The sequence below is a fragment of the Coffea arabica genome, chromosome 1e (assembly GCF_036785885.1).
Source record: "Coffea arabica cultivar ET-39 chromosome 1e, Coffea Arabica ET-39 HiFi, whole genome shotgun sequence".
Classification (NCBI taxonomy): Eukaryota; Viridiplantae; Streptophyta; class Magnoliopsida; order Gentianales; family Rubiaceae; genus Coffea; species Coffea arabica.
This window is the reverse complement of record NC_092311.1, coordinates 43,509,513-43,534,317: the sequence shown is the minus strand read 5'-3', so window position 1 is coordinate 43,534,317 and position 24,805 is coordinate 43,509,513. Positions and strand designations below refer to the sequence as shown.

The window sequence follows — 24,805 nt, the reverse complement described above, 5'->3', positions numbered from 1 at the left end:
TTTTTAATTGTTAGATAAAATAAATCAAAACAATAATAGTTTTTCTACCTAGAATCATCATCCATTTAATTACTTTAAGTGAGTAGGCCCTAAATTTTGAAAAAAAAAATAAAGAAGAAGAGAAATATGTATTGAATGGCAATCAAGGAAGAGAAAATATGTGATTTGCTATTAAATTTACCTTTTATCCACAATTCTTATTTATAATATAGAAGATATTTCCTTTCTTTTTTCGCAAATTTTAGGATCTATCCACTTAAAATAATTACACACATGATGATTCTAGGCAAAAAAAAATTGAATATTAATATTTCAATTATTTTTTATCCAAAAAATTCAAATATTTTAATTTGAGCATTCAAAGAATCTTGTAGGGATTTTTCCTTATAAATTATGAAAAGGGCTTTTTTTTATCGATTCAAATGTTTAAATTGTCAACTTGATGAGTTGGATTGAAATAGGAGGTAAAGTGAGAAAAAATAAATGTTAGGATGTAAACTTTAATTACACGCATAATGTTAATTCAAAATTGTTCCATCTTTATGAATTAGGCTGTAATATCAAATATGTATCCTTTTAATTAATTTTTTTTTTGGGGTTAAACTTTTGATTAATATTCTCAAAATATTAATAATAAAAAAAAAGCCAGGATTCCGGGTCAACTTCAGTATCCGACTTTGTTTTCCCTTTCTAATATATTCTCCCTCTTTCTAATTCTCTTCCCACTGAGGCGGTAAAGCCCAAGCAGCTTAAGCAGCTCCTACTCGTCCCCCACCTCCACTAATCGCATTCCGCCCACCGCCGCCGCCGTCCATTGCCTCATTTACTCTACTAACCTCTACCACCCATACAATACCTATATAAAACGAGTTTGTGGTTTTGGCTCCTAAAATCGAAATATTTTGGACCCAAAAGTTAAAAAAAAAAATTAATAAGGGGATAATTGAAAGCAAGAAATGGGGAAGGGGGAGAAAATGGGTTTAGGGAGAGCTCTGGTGAAACAGCATAATCAGATGATCCAAGATAGTAAAGAGAAAGGGAGGTTTTACAGGGGCCAAAACAAGAAAGTTCTGGAATCCGTTACCGACGTTAGCGATATCGACGCCGTAATCGAGCAGGCTGACGAGGCTCACCGGTTCTTCTCCGATAACAATCCACCTGTCAACGTGCTCATCAATTTGTAAGCCCACTTTAATTTCCTTATATCGTCTTTTTTAATTTCTTTAAATTTGGGTTTGTATTTTTTGCAGTAATTTTAGCATTTTGAGGTTTTTTAAAATTTAATTGTGTTTTTACTGAGTTATTCTGTTGGGTATTGTGTAGTCTTATCAAAGAATGGTGCTTTTGTCTTTATTACTTTCTTAGAGCTGGCTGGAGTTAAATAATGGCATAGTTAAATTTTAAGCTGTAAAGTTGATTGAAAATGTGAAGCTGTGTACCTATGAATTAGTGCTTAAAGTGGTGGCCAAATCTAGATAGGATAAATCTGAATACGGAAGGATTGCAGCTTGCAAGACTGTTAGACATGCTGACAGGTTTTGTGCAAAATGTATTGCATGAATTGTACAAGCTAGTGGTGGGTTACTGATTCTTTCAAATGTAAGAGGAAAGCACGGCACTTTCAATCAATTTATGATCAAAATTTGATAATTAAGCTCTGGCATGGTTTTAGCACAAGATCCGTGCAGAATGTTATTTTCGGGAGCTTATCTTTAGTGCAAACGTGGCACACCCGAAATCATAATTCGTTCACTACAAATTTAGAATCCTTTTCTGAATTCAATAATCTGATTTTGAGATTTCCAAAATGCATGATAGGATAATGAAACTTGTCCGATAGAGTGGAAAATAATATTACTGTAAAGTTATCATTGAATTTTTTTTAACATATAAATGTAGCTTAGTGGAGAAGATGAGGCATCAAGAATTTACTTTTACTAGTGATTGGGGAAGATTTTCCCTTTAGGTAAATATCAAGTGAGACTGCCTGATCAAGAGAGATAGACATCGAATGCATTATAGGGAGAAGGGACTAACTTTTGTTTTTTTGTTGAATATTGCTTATCTACTATTCTGGATTGCTAGGAACATGGGTAGATAATCTGTTAATCACTGTGTCTATAGTGTCACCAATAACGATGGAATTTGGCAGAGGATGGATAAGTTTGATTAAAGGCCTTGTTGTCTTTTAGCTGCTGATAAAGTCCTATTGCTAACCCTCATTAAAGCTTGGCAAGAAATCTGAACCTCTATAGAGGCACTTACTAATCATGCTGCATGAAGCACTTACTAACTTAAACATCAAGGTATTTTGCCAGGAGAACACCTTGTGAATATCTTCTTGTTGTCAGTTGACCAGTCCTTGGACGTTCTCAATTTATATGGCATTTCATTTCAATTTTGTTAGCTATAAAGTACTCTTTGCTCAGATGAAAATATCTGTTAAGAGGTGAAAGATCAACCCGTCAAGCAAAAGAACACTGAGATGACACTTTTGTGCTTCTGAGCAGTTCTGGACCTAGAAATAAGTTGATTAGATGTTCATGCAGTGTCGCCAGTAGGATAGCTCAGATGCTTAAGTTAGTAAAGGCATGAGCTGTAGTAGTTTAGCATCAGAATTGCTAATCCAAAATCAAAAATTAAAAAATTAATCCTGATAAAAATTAGGATTACTTTACCTGGAGAAAATGAGGGTATTTATAGGGGTTGAGCTACTTTGAAAATGACAAGAAAGCCAATTTTCATACATGGATAGTCTTCTGTGATGTGCTTGCTTTATCAAGCATCCGCATATTCACCATCCGAGATATTCATGCTTAATATTTCTTTTAAGTTTAAGATCTCCCCCCCCCCCCTCTTTAAAATGAGTGCCTTAACATGTCTTTCACGTATGCAAGCTGCTAGCTTTTGACGGACCTTTGATCTTGGAGTTGTTGCTGCAATGATTTTTAGTCTTTAGCATGTGTCAGGGAAATTTCCATCAAATTTTTGTCATTTAATATATTTTTGAAGTGATCCATTAGTTATACTTGTTGAGGCTTGTGAACAAGTTGTCTAAACATGGTATGTGACTTATGCATGACCTTTATCTTTGCTTGATAAGATGTGATTGAGTTGCATTTGCTCATGATATGCATAATTTTACTCTATATCACTATTATCTACTTGATTTATTGGCTGTTCAATGAATGTGTTGCGACAGAGACTCTAGTTCCAGCACCAGTGAGATGACACCTGAAGAAAGACGGGAGCAACAGAAGAAAGAGGAGGCTTTGCATGCCAGCAGTCTTCGGGTTCCACGCAGGCATGTACTTTTTCTTTCCCTTGAACTGACTGTACATGGCTTATTGACATGAATATGTTGATCTTCGTTAGGCCACCATGGAATTCCAAAATGTCAGTGGAAGAGCTTGATGCTAATGAACGACAAGCATTTTTGGCTTGGCGCCGCAGCCTTGCCAGGTAAGGTTTTATCAAACATAATTGATAATTGCTAGGATAGATAACATATTAACTAGATTGACATATACTTCCAAGAATGTCTCATGTAATGACTTGATTAATATGATGCAAATTAATAGAGGGAGTTTAGTTTATGCATCCATTACATAGAGTACTTCCCAATTCTGTTAGTGCTTTTTGGCTTGTGAGTATAGTTGTCAGACCATATTATACTGAACAATTTTACCTATCTAGTGGCCAGAGAAGATTGTGAGATATTGTTGGACTGAGTCTTTCTCAGAATAGGGTAGATGAATGGATATCGTAACCGATTGGTTAGGCTGGTCCATGGCAGATATAGTGGACAATGGATTACATGTACAAATAGAAATTGGTATAGCAATAACTTCCTTGAAGTATAATAAGCCTTTGCCTTTCCTTAGTGTATGCTTTTCAGAAATTTTTTCTACCAAGCTATAATTAAGCAAGTTACCCTTTCATGTTTGTAATGATATAGATGCTTGGCAGTTTTATTATTAATTTCCAATTAGTTGATAATCTCACAGGTGGGTTGTTCTTCTTCATTTGAAACTTAAGATGTTATGCTAATAGACATTGAGTTAATGGATGTCGATAAGTTAGTGAAATATAGGTAATGTTTGTAGCATCTTTGAAAACTCTGTAGAGTTGATTATATTATTTGTGTGCAGTCAAGTGTAAGCTTAAGTAACCGTCTACATTTATTTGCAAATAACCTATTTATTTGGAATTGCCAGCTGATGGTTTGATAAGCATCATGGTTCAGATTTCGACTGTTTAGTGGTTTTAATATGACTCTGTTTGGATAAGTTGGAGTCATATTGAGTTGCTACTTTCATGTATGTGTGTATGTTTGGTTTGTGCAGGCTTGAGGAGAATGAGAAGCTTGTTCTGACTCCATTTGAGAAAAACCTAGATATATGGAGACAGCTTTGGAGGGTGGTTGAACGGAGTGACCTGGTGGGTTCACATTTATGATGTCTCATGTCTATTGACTACCTGCTGGTGAAAATTATCTGATAATTAGACCAACTTCGGGAACCATTATTTTATGTCACAGATTTAGATAATAATTATTTTATTAGGCAATACTCCTCTGAGTAAAATCATGTGTGATTGACTGTTGGAAAATAAATTAAGGTTGTATATATGATATTTGCTGATAACTCATGTCTTTTGATGATCATCATGAATTTTGGTGCATGTCCATTAGTTGAAGGAGCAAGTAAGCAATAAAATGCCAAACCTTAGGGTTCAAAATGCCTTGTGAGCTTTTTCTAAGATCTCATAAAACTTAGCATGTCTGTTATCGTCAGAAAATTAAACGATAGGCAATCAGTGCTTTCATTCTCTTTTATGTGATAATGATGGTAAAATTATGTGGTTCATGTCAGAAAAAGTTTCTGCTAATTGCGCTGCTACAACTGATTAAGCAAGAAACTGATGCTTTTCAGGCAATAGAATATCCAATTTCCTAGTGGGGTAGTTCTTTTCGCGTAAAGTTATTGATGGATGCCACATTGGTGGCAGCATGGGTTGTAGCTTCTTCAGTATCAGTGATACACTGGAGGCCAAATTTTAGATCATTTTTTGTTGATGGTTATATGAAGGATTCTTTCCCACATCTTCTTCCCTTTCAATGATATCTGAATGGCAAAACAGACATCGTCCAGTTATATATGTGTCTCTGTGTTGTATGTCTTGCATGTGAATGTGTCTGTACTTTCTTTTTTCCTGCAACTTTCCTAGAGGTATTTCGGCAGGGTGGGTTCTTCATAGTCGTTGCTGCATCAATGTTTTGCTGACATGAATATGTGGCTACCATAGCGGAAAAATGTTCTTAACCCTCTGAGAGAACATAACTCTCATTGTTTTCATTTTCTGTGAATGGATATGTTTTAAATTTTAAGCCGGGTGTTGGATAATCTGAGCTTCATATGTCACTCTCTTTCTGCTTCTCTTTCTTCCTCAGCTTGTTATGGTAGTTGATGCACGAGACCCACTCTTCTATCGGTGCCCTGATTTGGAGGTAAATATCTATGGATTTCAAATCTTTCTTGTTGGGATGACTGAGTACAATGCAATATTGCACCATGTTCCAGTGTCCTTTTTATTTAGGATTTAGGAAATACAGTACATCAAAGACTTCATTTCTGCCTCTGATTGCGTGCAAATTTTAAACTCATTTTGGCCATTTTTGGATAACTGGATTCATCTTCCCCCACCTCTTTGCTAACTGCATTATTTGAATTTTGTGCCATGAATGCTTGTGGAAAAAAACTTCAGAAAACAATAAAAGATTTGTGCTGTCCTGAATTAATCATGATTCCGCGTATCTGTATTCAATCTTACTGGCTAGACTTCAAACACTTTGTCAAATACAGGCATATGCACAAGAAGTTGATCAGCACAAAAGGACATTGCTTCTTGTCAACAAGGCAGATCTTTTACCTCTTTCTGTCAGGTAAGCAACGAATCGACTTTCTGCAGTCACCCGTTTGAGTTTCACCTTTTCTTGTATAATATATTAACTTCTAAGTTCGCATTATTGACAGAGAGATGTGGGCAACATACTTCCGCCTTCATGGGATTCTCTTTATATTCTGGTCAGCTAAGGCTGCTTATGCAGCTTTGGAGGGGAAGAAGATCAGTAGCTCCTCTAGAATGCAAAATGAGCAGCTAGAATCCGTTGATTCTGAGACAAAGATATATGGTAGGGAGGAACTACTGGCCCGTTTACAGTCTGAAGCTGAAGAAATTGTTTCCATGAGAAATGGATCGGCACCAAATAACAGTAGCCCATCTTATGATTATTCTTCTGAAGAGAATTTATTTGAAAATACTGTATCTAAGAGTGTAATTGTGGGATTTGTGGGTTATCCAAATGTGGGAAAGAGTTCAACAATAAATGCTTTGGTAGGGGAGAAGCGGACAGGTGTAACCTCAACTCCTGGGAAGACAAAGCATTTCCAAACATTGATCATATCTGAGAAGCTTACACTATGTGATTGCCCTGGTTTAGTCTTCCCATCCTTTACAAGCTCAAGATACGAGATGATTGCTTCAGGTGTTTTGCCTATTGATCGGATGACTGAGCATAGGGAAGCTGTACAGGTTGTGGCAAATCGAGTACCTAGACAAATGATTGAGGATGTCTACAATATCTGCTTGCCCAAACCCAAGTCTTATGAACTACAAACTCGACCCCCCCTGGCCTCTGAGCTTTTAAGAGCATATTGCGCATCTCGGGGGTATGTTGCTGCAAGTGGGCTGCCAGATGAAACAAGAGCTGCTCGCCAAATTTTGAAGGATTACATTGATGGCAAGCTGCCTCATTATGAGCTGCCCCCAGGAATGGCCAATGAGGAAACTGCCATGAAAGATACAGTCGGAATCTGCCTATCCGACACATATGAATCAGATTCTTCTGATGCTGAAAATCCTTCAGTTAGTGAACATGAAGGTGGCCCCAGTTTAGAGCATGTGCTGAATGATCTGAATTCATTTGACATAGCAAACGGACTTTCTTCAGTTGAGGGACAGGTTAGGAAGAAGAAACCCTCAACTGCACCCCATAAGCAACACAAGAAACCTCAAAGAAAGAAAGATCGCACATGGAGGGTCAAAGATGATGAAGGAGATGGAATGCCGGTGGCCAGGGTTTTCCAGAAGCCTGTGAATACAGGCCCTCTAATGCCTTAATTGGCTCATCTTGAGAGTTGATATTGGCAAAAGTTTTCATCCTGATTGGTAGTGCCAGGTGCTGGCCGTTGGTTCCAGTCCTCCAGCAGCTGGCCGTAGCTCATGTGAGATACATATGGAGTGGACTGCGGGCTTAGAGAATGTCTTAATGAGAAACTAGCCAGCTGATTCGGGGATATATTTTGGACTAAATGGCCATGACATTTGTCAAACTGGGTAAAGAATGTCTAGGTTGTGTGTAACTTAATAGGTAGTATTTGATATGACGAATTGACTATAGAGTTGTAAAAGTCATAAATTTTATCTTTCAGTTCCAAGAAAATGAAATTTTGGTATATCTTCCTTTTGAAACTAAACAAACACTTGTAAAATTGAAGAAACAATTAACTCTCCAGCATAATGTAAATGGATATTCTGCTGGGAAGGTGTGCTTTTTGAGTGTGTGTATAAAATTTTACTATAATTTTAATATAAAATTAGTAGAAAAATTTTGGTATATTTGAGAGTTGGGAAAATATTTTTTCTTTTTTCTTTTCCTTTTCCTTTTCTTTTTTCTTTTCCTTCCTTTTTCCTCCCTCCCTCCCTCTCCCCTCCTTCCTCCCTCCCCATTGGCACCACCCAACTCTCCCTACAAGCAGCAGTTTCCTTTTTTTCCTGTCCTCTCTCTCTCCTCCTCCATCCCTCCCTCCCTCCCTCTGCCTTTTCCCCCTCTCGGAACCCTCCCCCTTTCTCTCCCCTGTTGGACGCGCAACTTTTTTGCATATTAAAAAGTTTTATTTTAATTTCTACTACATTCACATTGCTAGAAAATTAATATTCATAATAAAGAAAATATATTTTTGCATATTTGGTAATTAGTTGAGTACAAAGATATAATAGTTTAAGGTTTCTAATCATATAAAAATCCAATGATTAATGAAAAGAATATTTATCAATCTTTTTCATATACCTTGCGTATTTAATAAATAGTAGTATTATGTTAAAATAAATGTATGTATAGAAGTTTTCAAAAAGTAATATGGTACTTGAACACTTGAAACATTGGGTGGGTTTAGATAGGAGATTATTTGAAAATATTCTAATATTTTTTGTGATGTGATATATATGTGATGAAAACATGGTTGAAAATGTGTTTATGATTCAAATAAAATATTATTTGAGAAAAAAATTTGTACCCAAACAAATGATTAATTTTCCAACATAAATATTCATGAATACATAAGAATATTGTTTTATCTTTTTTTGAATTATTCATGCTTGTATAAATTCACAACTAATACTAATAAAAGAACCAGGCTAATGCGCGGGTCAAAATACTAGTTAATAAATTGTTAGGATAGTATATTATTTTTGTCAAAATTTATTTGCTTGCATTATCAACAAATTTTTTAACCATCTTTTTATTTGACATACATCACATGAAAAAGAGTTATAGTTGTTTTTTTTTGAAAAAATTATCCCAAATAATCCACATCAAAACACACTTTTTATTGTTTGTAGTTTTTTATTTTGTCTCTACAATGTTCTAGCACTTCCAAACACAGCCTAAAGTCGAAGCACTACAAAGTACACACTCAAAACCTTCATACAGCGCCATTACTCAAAACCCCCGTGCCCTCTTTCCCTCTCTCCTCTGCTGCAGCGGCCGCAAACCACCACTTCAGCCATCTCCACCGTCTTTAACCGTCGTTCAAGAAAAAGGAAGCAGGTTGAGCTCTTTTCCACCAATCAACAACGATCCATTTCGAAATCTAGGGTAAATTCTTACATCCCTCACTAATATGTTGAAAGTATTACGTTTTTAATTTGAGCTCGTATTTTTGTGTAAAAATTTTCAATTTTCTTCCATTAAGTACTCGCGCTTTGTGGTGGAATTAGACTGCTTTTAGACCTAATAGTTTCCAGATTGGTAATTTTTTTGGTAATGGGGAGTGGTATAGCGATGGTATAAGGTAGGGCTGTGCAATTTGGGTTTGTTTAGGAGGTAGAAAAATGGAGTCATTGATTAAATATTAGTTTTTTTTAACCTGATTTCTACATTTAGATTTAATGATGAGATGAGCATTGAACAGTTCGGTGAGTAGAGGCATTGCACTGTTTGCCAACTAAGAAAGGGTATAAAATGAATGACTAATAAACACATTTTTTTCGCTTAATTAAGTTAGTGTGGTGTATGTGGCCACTTTGATTCTTTTTGCTCCGTTGGTTTCAAAAGTAATGCTTGTTTTTCTGCTGTTTTGAATAATTTTTTATTCATTTTGAGTCGCTTTAAAAGGTCATGGGCTGAGGGCACGTTGTTCATGAAAAAAATAATGAAGATGAGGAAGTTAGATTCTTGTATTTTGAAGGAATTACTTGGATAAAATATCAAGCAGTTAATTATGGTTTCCTTTGGCTTACATTGAAGAAAGCATGGTTTTTTCTTGTTTCAGATCATTATTATCTTTGAGCACTTGTGGTTCAGTTTTTTCTCTGCCAAGTTCCTTCACAATGGCGGTATGTTAATAATTTTGTGGCCTTCAATTGCTTTTTCTTTATCACAATAATATGTTGTACAAATTTTGCATACATTTATTCTTTTTTCCTTTGAGTATTGTAGGTTGAGAGACTTTTTAAAGATGAAGCCACCGAAGAAAAGGGAGAAAGGGCTAGAATGGTAAGTTAGTATTACTACAAGTTAATGATAGTTCCATTTAGTAACATGTAATTTGTACACTGCTGAAGAGTATTAGAGACTAGTGTGGATCTGGATCTACCGAAACTATGAGTTATGCAATTGTTTAAATGCAGCTTTTTTCCCTCCTAACAAGGATTAGCATTTGGTATGTACCAGGCTTCTTTTGTTGGAGCTATGGCAATAGCTGACTTGGTGAAGACAACCTTGGGACCTAAAGGAATGGTACAGTGCAACTCATCTTCGTATAGTGGACAGTTTGAGTACATGCAATGTTTGCATTTCCTTAGTTAATTTATATTTCTGCTTTGCAGGATAAGATTTTACAATCAACAGGCAGAGGAAGAAGTGTAACAGTTACAAATGATGGTGCCACCATCTTGAAGTCCCTCCATATTGACAACCCAGCTGCAAAAGTCCTTGTTGGTATCCTTTTTGTTTGTTTCTTAGACTCTTCTCAGTCTTACCATGTTCCTAGTTCCACGAGGTTCTTCCCTTCTACTGCTGTTTAGTGTGGAGTTTTATATGCATTGATGAATATGCTCTTGAGGACGTGTGATCTTTTTGGAGTATTAATTGTTAACAATATTATTAAATAGTTATGCCGAAGAATTGATTAAACAATGGCATGTGGTGTTGTTCCTTTAATTCCATCATATAGACATCTCAAAAGTTCAGGATGATGAAGTAGGTGATGGGACAACTTCAGTTGTTGTTTTGGCTGGGGAGCTTCTACGGGAGGCAGAAAAGCTGGTGAATGCTAAAATTCATCCAATGACAATCATCTCAGGTCGGTTTTAATTTATCTTTTTCCCTATACTTATTAATATCTTAACACTACTTGAAACAATTGGAAGTCTGCATTTAGCACACCAGAAGTTCAGAAAATGTTGATTGAAATTCCACTATTTTTGTTGCTTTCCTTACATCTTATAGTTTATGTAGGTGATCTTAGGTACCTTTGCAATTCTTTGCACTGTTTGTGAGACATTCAATGGTTAGAACTCTATGATATATGTTGTCTAAGTTGGACTTTCTTTATGATGGCCTAGACAATGGCTACTGTTGCTCATTGTAATAGTGGACTCTTCATTTGTTCTGTTGATCATGCAGTCCTGTCTCTTATTTGAACTACAATCCTACACTGATGTTGACAAAGCTCTTTATATTATGCTGATAACAGTTCTAATGATGATTAGATTCTTATTGGGATCTTCTATTGTTGCATCTGTTGGCTTAATTTCATGCAAGTCTATTGGTTCTTCTAGTTTATAGCATAGCTGAAAGTTTAAGTGTCCAATTGAATTTTGCACATGTGCTTATGATGTCCTATTTTGTTCTCTGTTTTTGTCCATGGATTAACAGCATTATGTTACCTATGTCACCTCACTTAAGGTAATTTAGTTACCTATGTATGCTCAGTTTTCATCTTAATTTGGTTTACTGCTTTCGATAGGCTATCGTGTGGCAGCTGAATGTGCTCGGAATGCATTGTTGGAGAAGGTTGTTGACAATAAACAAGATGCAGGTATCACTGTTACTTCTTGGGATTTAATTGGATATAGTTGCTGTGTATGATATTTGAGTGATTATACAACCTTTTGACCTATTCCATTACTTGATTTTCCCCTTATTACTTCAAACTTAAGTTGGTTCTCCTTCATTTACTTATTGATGCATTTGCTGGCATGAGAGGGGTTCATATTTACATAGATGCTTCATCTACTGCTGATTGGTTGTTCTTAATATGCATTAGCAATTTTAACTCTTTTTTTCATTGGACTGTGCAGAGAAATTCAAATCAGATTTAATGAAGATTGCAATGACTACTTTGAGTTCAAAAATTTTGTCTCAGGACAAGGAACATTTTGCAAAACTAGCTGTTGATGCTGTCATGAGGCTAAAGGTAAATGTACCTTTGGTGGGTTGGAGTTTTGGTTTTTTGTCACTCTTTTATGCTTTTTCTGACAAATTCTAAATGACAGGGCAGTACAAATCTGGAGGCTATTCAAATTATAAAAAAACCTGGAGGTTCACTGAAGGATTCATTTTTAGATGAGGGGTAGGCTATTCAATTTTATCCTATTTGCTACTTTTTAAGCCTTTTTCTTGTTTGTTTGTTTGTTTGTTTGCTTGCTTGCTTGTTTACTATTCCTCTTTACCTTTTTCCTGACGGTTGGGAAAGTGGTGAGTGGGGTTATGTTCTTGACTTTTTGTTGAGCTGTGAGGACACCCTGCCAAGATTTGGATCTTATTGCTGCTTGGACTAATATCCTGGATTTTTTCTGCTTAAAAGATGCATACATAGATGGTGACTATGGAAGAGAAATATTGTTGTTTGCATGACTGCGGAAGAGAAATTTTGTTATTTGCATTTAACCTTCTATAAGAAAATTCCTTAAATGCTACCTTATGCATGTACTCTACTTTTAAAACATCATTTGTAGTTTTGTATAGGGGCAGAGGTCTATTCTATTGTATGTTATTGGTGTCTAATACGGTTATTTCCTATATCTTTGAATAAAAGATTGATTTGCTTTGTCAGTGGTTTTCATGTTCTTTTGTGCACAAGCTACACCAAGCTTTTCAATTTTTTGTTTCCAAATGCTAAATTTAGAGATTTGCATTCACCTTTGCCTGTCTTGCTGCTAAATTTTTGAAGATCTGAAAACCTCTTTCTGGACTCTTTTTATTGTGTACTGCATCTTGTGTTGCAGATTTATTTTGGACAAGAAAATTGGTATTGGTCAACCAAAGAGAATTGAGAATGCAAAGATTTTAGTGGCTAATACTGCAATGGACACAGACAAAGTGAAAATCTATGGGGCACGTGTGCGTGTTGATTCAATGTCTAAAGTTGCAGAGATTGAAGGGGCCGAAAAGGAGAAGATGAGAGAGAAGGTGCAGAAGATTATTGCTCATGGGATAAACTGTTTTGTTAACCGTCAGTTGATCTACAATTTTCCAGAGGAATTGTTTGCTGATGCTGGAGTACTTGCAATAGAGCATGCTGATTTTGATGGTATTGAGCGACTTGCACTCGTTACTGGTGGGGAGATTGCTTCAACCTTTGACAATCCTGAGTCTGTTAAGCTTGGACAGTGTAAACTTATTGAGGAAATTATGATTGGTGAGGACAAATTGATCCACTTTTCTGGTTGTGAAATGGGTCAGGCCTGTACAATTGTACTTAGGGGTGCAAGGTACTTTTCTTGACCAATTTACGCTGTTATCCTGCTAACTATCATCATATGCTGTGCTATAGGTGATGTTGTCTTGTTGCCGTAGTCTGCAAGTAGACCTTTTTTTTCGCAAAATATTTGGACAAAATATATAAATACTGGCCCCAGGACTAGTTCGGTTTAGCCAACTTCCAAAACCATTGACTAGCTCAAGGGTTGAGGCCATGTCAATTCCCATGCCCTATATCTTTCTAGTGCATGCTTTGTCATAGTTGTCAATTTTATTGATGGAGATAGTTTACCAGTTCTTGAAAGATCTCTTTCTTACAATTTTTGTCTCAGGTGCATAATTTTCCCTCTAGTTCTTGTGGATGTTCTCTTTTTTCTAGTCTTCTCTTGTATCTTGCATCATCTACTTGAGTTTATTAGCACCGTCTTTGGGCCAGTCAGCTTACAGATTCAACGTGCCATCTGATGTCCAACTGGCACTTTTGTTTAATCTTCATTGACAAGTTGTTTGAAAAAAGTGAATTAAGCATGTATTTACTAGTTCAAATCAAAAGCCTGCAGATTCCAGCACAGAACTGCGAATTATGCAGGTTTACTGCAATAGATGTTTAACTTCCAAAGTGGAATTTTCTGTATTGATCTTTACAGTAGTATATATGGCAGGCAGTGTCTTGGGACCAGTTTAGGGAAATAATGATGGATGTGTTTTGGATTCCTCTTTGGTATTTGCTTGCATAGACTACAAGCACGTTTATGTTGACCAAACCTGCATCCTCTTTTGATTGTTTAGCATTTGTCTGTGGTGTGATATGGTGCTTTGCTATTATAATAGTGATTTTGTCAGCTATTGCGGATCTGGAGCAATCTTTACTCATCTGTCTATCTTTGTTGATATCTTCCTGATTCTTGTGGCAGTTCTCATGTACTGGATGAAGCTGAAAGATCCCTACACGATGCCTTGTGTGTTTTATCTCAGACTGTAAACGACAGTAGAGTGTTGTTTGGAGGTGGATGGCCAGAGATGGTGATGGCAAAAGCAGTGGATGAACTAGCTAGGAAGACCCCTGGGAAAAAGTCTCATGCCATTGAAGCTTTCTCACGAGCATTATTGGCCATTCCAACTATTATTGCTGATAATGCAGGTCTGGACAGTGCTGAATTGGTTTCCCAACTCCGTGCAGAACATCACGAGGAAGGAAGCGCTGCAGGGATTGATGTCATATCTGGATCTGTAAGTGAAATAGTGGACAACTAGGCTATGGTTTGTTCATTGGAGATCTGATTGCCATTTGAACCATTGATGATGTGAATTAAAGCTTTGTCGATAATTATTCCTATAGATTGAAATTATGTAACTCGCACCAATTTCAAGTGTCAGTTTATGCCAAATAAATGTATTTTGTGATCTTGACAGGTAGGAGATATGGCAGAGCTTGGAATCTCTGAAGCATTTAAAGTTAAGCAAGCTGTGTTACTCTCTGCAACTGAGGCTGCTGAGATGATTTTAAGAGTTGATGAAATCATTACTTGTGCCCCACGCAGGAGGGAAGATAGAATGTGAAAAAAAACCTGTTAACTAGACCTGATCAAGGGAATCTGCTTTAGTACGTTTTCTCACAGAAGTACTTGTGTCAATGGCGCTGCTGTTATGGCATTTGTTTGAGTTGCTAAACTTTTGAGGTTTTCAGTGGTTTCACTGATTACAAGTTAAAAACCATGCCCTAAACATGTTTTGCTTTATTTTAGGAGACATTTTTGTTTCAAATGTTGTATTGGCATTACTGGCATGACATGAAAAGGTTGACAATTTTCTGCGTTTAGGCTTTTCTGGTCGTACTTGTAGCTGCCCTTTTTCCTTGCCAAGAAAGAAAGGAAGAGAAAAAAGTGTTTTAGGTATTGCTGTATCTTTCTGATTTCTCTGATTTATGAGAGCATTTCTTTGGTATATTATTAGGTTACAGTCTGCATATCTTCCCAGTTTAAAGATCTATTTAACCAAATTACAGGAGTTATGAGAAGTTGACAAGCAGAACCAAACACAGTAAATATGTTTTCACAGAAATAAATAGGTAGGCGATCCAAAAAAACATAAAGGGTGAGGGTGAGGGTGATGGTGAAGGATAAACTAGTGGTAGGATCAAGTTTGCTTGTCGGCAAAATTCAGAGTATGATAGCAGATGCATGAGGCAGCAGGAACGAAAATCATGAAAATGCATTTTAGATGTTTGATGGATAAAAATATGTAGAAATATTATTGTGAACCAAGTTATTCTCCATTCAACCGAAATGGAGGTAGGAAATGATTAGGGTGGATACCAAGGGACCTCAAGAACAATTAGCAGAGTTATAAAACGTAGGGATTGATGTTCTAAATATGTTCGGAGTAGTATTACTTTTATTTTCTAGATTACAGCTATAGCTGGCAATTATGCCCAAAATCTAACAACCCACCCACTAATTTGAGAGGTTGGGTTGGGTAATTTGGGTGTTGGGTCAATTTTGGGTTGGGTAATAAAAATCTAAATATATTTTGGACGGTTTGGACATTTGTGTTGGGCACCCATTACCCAACTTAAATTTAAAAAAAAAAAGAAATTAAATTCAAGTAATACAACTCTCGTTTCCTTCCAGCAACTTCAACTAGCCCAAAACTTCTTGTCTTGTTTGGCAACAAATAATATCAAAACAGCTCTTGGTATAATCCCCTTATCACATATCGATATCAATCAAGAACCATGGATTCACTAAAAACAGTTCCTGATGTAATAATCCCTTTGTCACATAACAATACTCTGGTTTTTTTGAAAAAACAATACTGGTAAAGAACAACGGATTCCATTATATGTTATGATTTAATATGTACCTATATCAATATTGCTATATTGAATGAAATATCAATACGAAATTCTAAAGTTAAAATCCAAAGCTGAGTACTCGAAAAATAGAGAATGGTTATAAAGTGGATCATAGATTAACTTTTCCTCTATAATTATAAAGTAGGACATCTTCTCCTTTATTTTATCATTTTTTAAAATTTTTATCTTAAAATTTTGAGAAAAATGTAGGACCAAAGGCATTAGCATGTGCTTTATTGGTGACTGGTGAATGATTAAGTTGTCATTGGACCTGTTTTAATGTTGTGTTAATTTTCCCAAAAATTTTCAAATGAATTGGATAGTGATATTTGAACTAATTTGTTGAGAATTATATCTCTCTCATCAAAATTTCAGTTTAATTAAGGTGTGATTGGATCTTTTATGATATTAGAAATATGTTTGGTATGACAAATGCTAAATCAAGTAACAAGACTTGGAAAATTGTATATTGATATACCATTTTTTCATGCTATATCCAACTTGGACCAAAATTATTTTAGTGTGTGAAAATGTGTTTATGTGTGCGAAAAATTTTTTTGTACATAAAAATGTATTTGAGAGAATTTATGTATCAAAATCTATTAATTAATTTATTGGGTCATATTTGGGTTATGAGTTTGAGATAACTCAATATGACCCAACCCAAAATTAACCCAATTTAAAGTTGGACGGGTTGGGTATAACCCATTTAAATAAAAGCCCAATATCAACCCGTCCAAAACCCGCCAAACCCGCCCAATTGCCAGGTATAATTATAGCCATATTTTTTATTTGCAATCAAGTGCCCGTGTTTCATATTTCTCAAAAAAGACTCACTAACATAAACTGCGCACCAACTAATATTTAAAAAAAAAAAGATATTCACAAGTTTCTATTTGACATCCACACATTATGACCACTTCAATTTTCATTACATTCAAGGCCAATTTAAGTTAGTGAGAATGCATGAATATCAAAGAGGGATGCGTAAATATCGTTTGTTTTTTTTTCCCCTTTTTTTCAACTAATATCATCAATAGGATGTGTTTTCGGATGAGAGAAATAACTTCTACATGATATTAGGTTTATAATATTGTGTATCAACCGTTTAATTCCTAACATTGGACCAAAATAAGACTGTCTAGATATTAGTCAAAAACTATACATGTATAATTAGCAGAACAAAGTATGAAGATATTTGATTGTGAGTAAAAAAAAAAATGTAACCAAGCTGGGCCTAGGTTTTTTAGTACAATACTACTAATTGGGCCAATTTTATTCCTCCAAATTCATACCAATGATATAGACAGATTTTTTTTTTTTTTTGTGAATAAGAAGTCTTGAATTCAGTATCAATTTTTTTTTCAAAATGTGAATAGGAGATTTTGAATTCAGCATCTTTCACTTATATTTTATCACCCGAATACCATCCAATCTAACCACTGGGCCTTTGGCTCAGTGGCCACCCTCCCACCCAAAATACCACATTTAAGTGGCTTGTTTCCAAAAAAATCTAGGCGGGTGTGCTGTGCACCCGTCTGATCCGGTGGTGGTTCAGTTCTCTCCGAGTTATCCCTGGACCTCCTTAGATTCGCCCCCTTCCCCTTAGTGTAGGATAGATTAGGTTCATGGTCTCCAAAAAAAAAAAAAAAAAAGAATACCATCCAATCCACACAAGCTTTTTGGAATAGAATGTTCACAAAGTGGATAATTGATGGTGTGTGACATCCCAACCGTGCGGCTACAATTTTTTCCTGAAGGACATGCGCCTAGAATTAGAAGCTTCCAAGTGTCATACGGCGGAGTACTTGCTGAAGAGGTAAAATACACGGCTGATTTGGGATAGGGTATACACTATACACTACACTAGTGGTTTTACTTTTATCTCCTTTTCAAATATCTGTGAATTATTCAATTCTTTGTTGAATTGTCAAAGCGTTGCCAACTGTATTTAACCGTTTTTTAGTTCCACACGTTCTCCCTTCTTGCACCGAAACTTCCCAAGCCACATCCTACCAAGCCTCCAAACCCCAAAAAAAAAAAAAAAGAGAGAAATGAGAAACACTAACAAAAAGAAAAACAATATTAAATCCAAAAAGGAAAAGGCTGAGTGGAAGAAGGTAATAGAAAGAGGAAGAGTTGACAGTGCACTCCCAAAAAAATAAAAAAAAAAAGGTCCCAACAAAGAATGAGAAAGAAAGAAAATGAAAGAACTAAGAGGGATATGATTTAAAAATACATTAAGGGAAGTCAACTTCCGCAAGAGAAAAAAGTCAACATCCACTACCCCCTCTAACCCTAAGCCCCCGCAACTTATCTAGTTGAGTGAAGTCAACCACAAACATACCTCCACTTGGAAATTCTCCTTTAATGCAGTATATTCGTACCAAAAAAAAAAGGAAATTCTCCACCCAAAAAAAGAAAAAAGAAAAAGAAAAATGAAGCACTAGAAAAGGAAATATGAACAAGATAAAAGAAAAATAAAAGAAGAAAAAGTTGACAATAGGATACGGTAAAGTCAACCTCTCACATACTATGTGAATGTGAATGTTAGTTACATAAAACTAGTGGGGATCCAATAAATGGCAAACACAATAAATCTGTACAATGGTCAAATATTGGATATGGAATGTGTTTCTTCTTCTCCTATTCGATTGGGATATACTACTGATACACCGTAGTGTATTCTCTTCCCTTCTTTTGCAGAGTAAAATACTCCTATTTGGTGAGGGATGATGCTGTTGAACTTTGTCACTGACAAGTGTCAATGACGGAATTCGTCCACTCATAAATGGATTTCATTAATAATAATAATAGGGCAGTTAACTTACTTCAGCTTACAATAAATAGCAGAGAGTATGGCACGGCATGCGATTTTTAGAGTAATTGGCATATTGATTAATTTGAAATCGGACAAATGGAATTAATTGTAGGATTTGGCTTTCTATATGTGACGAAATTTACGATATTTTTGCACGTTGTTATATTAGTGTATATACTTTTAATGTTATGGTATCTACATATGTCGTGTTAACATATGTATTTTATGGTATAATTATCCGAATCTCCAGATATGAAAGATGAATCTAACTACTTTATACTCGAATCGACTTTGATTTGGTAAGAATTCGTTTAAACTTAGTTCGCCAACTAATTAAGTCAAACTTAAATAACGTTTTATGTTCGATAACATTCAAATTCGATTAAAAAAAACTCGTTCAAACTCAATTCGGCAGATAAATAAATTAAATTTGACTAAAATTTCATATTTGTAAAAATAATTAAACAAATTTGAATACTAAGATATTCGACTTGATTAAATTTGTTTACACTCCCGTGAATCCCAGAATATATGGTTCCAGTTTAATCTTTTTGGTCATTACGAGTACACCTGAATACCAATTCAAATCTGTTGTTTTCTTTCTTAAAGAATGATTGTCGCTATATCAAGTGTATTTACGCATACTGACAAGTTATACAAATGTGGGGAGACAGCAAAATCTTGTGGTAGCTAGCACAAGGAGGAAAACTTCTTCGAAGAGTATAAAAAGAACTCAAATTTTATTGGGGATGCTGACCAATAAATGTAGAAGGATCTCTCCATAACCTCATAAATTAATTAGTACTTGTCAAATCTGACCGCATCTATTAGCAGAATAGCACCCTTCCATTGACCAAAAACAAACATAGTATTATTTTAGACAGTTCAATGAGATTCCCTCTCCCACCCCCAAAAAAAAAAAACATCAAAGACCCTATTATAACCATCTTACCATTTGCCAATATCAAAGTAGAAAGTCGAATACTTGTCAACTTTTGAATTAGTATCTTTTTTTGCTTCTTCCTCTCAAATTAGATGACATTGTGAAGATAGTCAAAAATAGAGATATTATTCCATAAATACTCTCACATCCATCCACAAATATTTTACTGACATTTGCAAGCTTTTGAGTGTGCATATGTTATGAGTTAGAAATTTGCAACTAACTAGTGCATCTTGTATTGTGGTAGCGTGAAAGCAGTATGTAGATTGAGGTACCCTTATGAGAGACGGATGCATTATATATATATTTTTGAATACAATAATTTTTCTTCTACATTATGCCTACTTTATACTAAGGGAAAAGGGTGGATTATAGGGAGTCAAAAGGGGATTCAGAGGAGATTGAACCACCGTTGGACTAAACGGACGTCTATACACCTACTAGTGAAATTTTCAGAAAATTCTGAATAAAAATGCAAATCAAGAAATTTGATCCCTGACCTACATTAATCATGTCCTTCTTGGACTTTCTAGGGTTCTTTCTTGGGTTCCTTTGGAATAGTTCTACGGATGCATTAATTACTGTCCTTCTTGGACTTTGTAGGGTTCTTTTGGAATAGTTCCTTGACGTTACACAATTAGTGCATGGACTCATGCAACGTGCCATAGAAGGAAAGGTAACCTAAGGATCCCGTTTAGTTTAGATTGAAGATTATTGGGAAAAAGTTTTTGGAATAATAATGTAACATTTTTGTAATATGATGTATGTAACATCAAAAGATATTAAAAAATAAAAAAAATTAAAAACATGTTTTTCTCTATGAAAACTTGATAGTTGTATGACACAGGCTAAAATGACAAAGTTAACTCATTGCTCAAGTGGTTTCAGTATTGTGCTTCATTACGGAATAAGCGCGTCATTAAATAACTGCATTTTTTGCCTAAAAAAAAACCTTGTAGGTTTCCGTGAGAATTTTTTTCTCATTTTCGATCGCTTTTTTTACCTTAATAGTAATCTTTTCCCAAAAGCTCCCCAAAAAATGCAATCCAGATGGGTTCTAAGAGTGCTAACTCAAATTCTGATTTCAACTCACAGTATAAAAATCTCCCCTTTTCCTAGAGAATGTCCATTAGGGGTCTTGGGACACTCGACATGATTTCTTGTTTTCTAACAAGTAAGTTGAAGTTAAATCGAGAAAGTTAAATTTTAAGTTTACATGGTGGGTTAAAACTTAAAAGCATTAACTAGCATGGCTAAGGACCACTATAGAGATGTTATTATTATCTTTTCATGTCAAAAAGAGAAAGGTCGAGTAACCCTAATGCATGCAATGTGAGTAGTGATTATGTATATGGCAAGACAAATAGCTTTCATCACGTCACAAGAAGGCAACATTAATGCCTCAGGTGCTATGATTGGAATGTATTTAAATAACACGTAAGAACTTGTGGTTCCATGATTGGAATGGGCATTTAGTTTTGGGCATAAATCTTGATGTTTGGGAATAATTGTGGCAAAAGGTGGCAGAAAAGTTGAGTAATTTAGGGGGAAAGAAACCTTTACCCTGGTAAAGTTGGACATCAAAACATCGCATGAGAGGCATGAATCTGCATGGGGCCTTTGGATCCTAAGCAAGCAGCCAACCCTTTTGCTCTTGTTGTTAATATTCCCAACCCATGATTGCACTTTGCCTTTGGTTTTTGAAAATTGTTATCCACACAAATTATGCCCTTATCAGCAAGGCAAAAGAGAAAGTTTTAAGCATTTATTGCTAGTACCTATAAATAATCTCTTCTTTAATTCGGTAGGTTGATGATATTGGATGCTGGATGGCTTTATATTTTATTTATACTTCTTTTGCCATCTCTTGATTAGGATAACACTTATTAATCTTAATTGTGGAATTTATGTCCTTAATGCTCAATTAGTGGAATTAATCAACTCAGAGTTAAGAGATAGATTTTCCTATCTAATTTTTAGATACTCTCATGATAACTTGGAAACTTCATTTTTTAGATGGTTTAATAATATTAGTCATTTTTTAGATGGTTTAATATACTTTATTTTGTATCTCTCAAAAAAAAAAAAACTTTGTTGGTTGGTGTCAACAAATTTTCAATGAGCAGACACTGAAAATTAAAAATACTAGTGCTAGACTACTAGTTACCAGTACATTTGCTAAGAATAATTCGAGGTCTGATAGTTGAGAGTGAGAAGGATGTAGGAGGGGACTGGGGAGGAAGGATAAAAAAATTAAAAATAAATAATTGCAGCAAGAATAGACTAACAGATTTCTTTTGAATAACACGCAATCAAAGCATTTGTATGTTTTGGCATTTAAGCAAGAGGATATCACATTTTCACCTGATAAAATTAGGGTCCATGTGATTCCATTTCCAACTATTATCAAACAGAAATGTCTAACATGAAGAACTATATTCACACTGTATTCATATTTTAAGATAATCACTTTTTATAATATTCTCATTTACTTTTGTTTTCATGTTATAGATTTTTTAATAGATAAAAAAGTTAAATAAAATCTATACTAAACTAAAGAGTAATTTTTACTGATTCTGATTATTCTCTATAATTACTTTCCATAATAAAATTTTCCAAAATTCTAAAACAATTGAGAGCAACGTTTTAGGATATACTATATAATCAAAGAGCAATATAGTGTGATATACACACAGGATCAATTTTTAAAATTTCTAATCTACCCGTAATTATAAGGGTAAATTGGTCTCAATATATTCCCAAAAAACAAAAACTCCTCACAATCAACAAAAAGTGATCCCCTTGAGAACAAATTACAACTTCCTCACGCTGTCTCCCTCACATCTCACTTTTTTCTTCATGATTTTTTAAATACAATAACTTCCTCTAAAATAGTAACTATAGATTTTTTTATATCAATATATACATGTCTACAATGATATGTAACTTAATATGAAAAAAATAATTATACATTTTCTTATAAGCATACACCTAGGGTGTGCCAATATCACTACCCGATCGATAATATTGGAATTTCGGTGTTCTACGTGTTGATTTATATGTTCAACATACACGACATGCAGCTAGCAAAAGCACTAAATGGAAAGAACATTGATAGGGGTTACCGGTTACCTTATTAATTTAATTTCCATTTTGATCGTTCGCTTAACTGCGCACAAATAGATATATGTGACCACATACTTCTTATTTTACATTTATTCATTAATTACCACATCAACCAATATAGTTAGTTACTTAAGATTATTTTTAATCTTGACTAACTTTTTACTTAAGCCAACAAAATTAGCACTCAAAAATAAATTAAACATAATATGTTTTTTTTTGTTTTACTAAAGTTTTATTATACTTTAGGGCGAGGGACTGATTCTAATATTACAATTAGAGATTTTCTACACTGACAATGTATAACTAGTGAATTTGGATGCACGACAAGATATACAAAAATTAAATTCAAATACAATTTACACATGCATCTAATCTCGCTAACACATACACACTATTCGTAATAAAGTCTTATCCTACAATTAATAGCCCAATCACTCAACCAACATTAGCTTGATTGCATGCAGAGTCTTTTTTTTTTTTTCTTTTTTGTACCAAATCAAGAAATCATTCCCATCTATTTATAGTTGTTAAATTTTAGTCTTCTTTACCAATATATTAAAAACAAAACAATTCCTATCAATTGCATATAACTATTTTCGAACATGTTTTTATGCCTCAAAGGTTATTGGTTACACTAGTCTTTTTTGGGTAGAAATTAATAACTCTTATGGAATTCCGACATTCCACGTTTCCATACTTCACTTTCAATTGCCTGTGAATCTCCTTTTCTCAAAATTCTTCTGCTACTGTTTTTGTCCATAACTGATAACACCAAAACAATTGTTGGCTCAAACTTTGATGCAGACTCTTGACTTGTTCATAACAATAAGTTAACTCCCCATATAAACCCAATTCTACAATGCTCAGCTTTTTGCCCTCAATATTTTACTCAAATTTCCTCCCTTTTCCTTTTCAAACTTGGGCCAAAAAGCATCAAATTCTGCAACAAAAAACATAAAGAAACATCAATGTAAAAACATTTTTTTTTATCTAGACAGTTACCAAATTTTCCCATAAAAAATATTTAATTTCTTTCTTGAACAAACAAATAATAAAATATCCAGCCAAAACCAGCTCTCATGTCTCACCGCATATGTATTTGTCAGGCTAGGAACCTTTGCAGAAATTCCTCACGCGCCTCAGACGACAGCGCGTCTCCACGCCCCTCCACACTTCCATTGAACTCGGAATCCGGTTTTCACAGTTAACCGTTACCTGTTTAACCGGTTTTCCGGCTTGCAACTTACGACCCAACGGTTTATTACCCAACATTTCCACACGTGTAATCAATTTCCCACAATCTGCACTAGATTTCCGCGTTTCCGCCGTCCCTCCCATTTACCGGCTACCGTGCACTCCCTTTCACAACAGTACATACTCCTCCTGATACTGTAATACCCACTGAGAGTAAAGATAATGGATTATTGTTTTACCCCCAGTATAATTATAATGGATTAATTTACCCCATAATATACACAAAAATTAGCCCGTCTTACATTTAATTTATTCAAAATTGGAGAAATTACCCCCCATTATCTCTTTTTTGTGAAAAAAAATTTGTGTTCATTATGTTAAGAGGACAAGGTCCGATGTTAATTTTGGTCCCTTCTGCATCGTAAAAAAAATTTTGAAAAAAAAAAAGAATAAGATTTTGAAGAAACTACTATATGCCTTATTTTTGTAATAGCTTAATATTTTAAGAAACTATAATGAACCCTTATAAACATGTAATGGATGTTTCTAGTCGTGGTATCAAAAGTACGAAAGCTATTCAAAATCAATCATAATTCTATGAAACATGACAATTGTAACACATATTAGGAAAGAATCGAAAGTTAGATGAAAAAATAAATATTATTAACTAAGTTAATAATAGTATATATGCTGTCAATGTATACAAAATTAATCATCATTAATGTTAAAATTTAAGAAATGATAGAACTCTATAATTGATATTGTAAATATATAATATTGTTCGATGAATAATAAAAAAGAAGGTCGTGATTAGAGCTA

The 24,805-nt window shown here is 34.7% G+C and overlaps 2 protein-coding genes across 2 annotated transcripts; both read left to right on the top strand.

The window, feature by feature from the left end:
• The first annotated feature begins 724 nt into the window (after window positions 1-724).
• On the top strand, window positions 725-7,517 carry LOC113704943 (GTPase LSG1-2). Its single transcript, XM_027226811.2, has 7 exons — window positions 725-1,180; window positions 3,203-3,304; window positions 3,376-3,462; window positions 4,347-4,440; window positions 5,453-5,509; window positions 5,865-5,944; window positions 6,036-7,517. Exons 1-7 carry the CDS (start codon window positions 957-959, stop codon window positions 7,180-7,182), a joined length of 1,791 nt encoding a protein of 596 aa, XP_027082612.1. The 5' UTR covers window positions 725-956; the 3' UTR covers window positions 7,183-7,517.
• Window positions 7,518-8,682: 1,165 nt separating this feature from the next.
• LOC113704932 (T-complex protein 1 subunit beta) lies at window positions 8,683-14,992 on the top strand. The gene is made up of 12 exons (XM_027226802.2): window positions 8,683-8,938; window positions 9,615-9,678; window positions 9,782-9,838; window positions 10,016-10,081; window positions 10,171-10,282; window positions 10,518-10,646; window positions 11,313-11,384; window positions 11,647-11,762; window positions 11,842-11,918; window positions 12,574-13,059; window positions 13,963-14,278; window positions 14,462-14,992. The coding sequence occupies exons 2-12, from the start codon at window positions 9,673-9,675 to the stop codon at window positions 14,606-14,608; spliced, it is 1,584 nt and encodes a 527-aa protein (XP_027082603.1). The 5' UTR covers window positions 8,683-8,938; window positions 9,615-9,672; the 3' UTR covers window positions 14,609-14,992.
• Window positions 14,993-24,805: the final 9,813 nt, after the last annotated feature.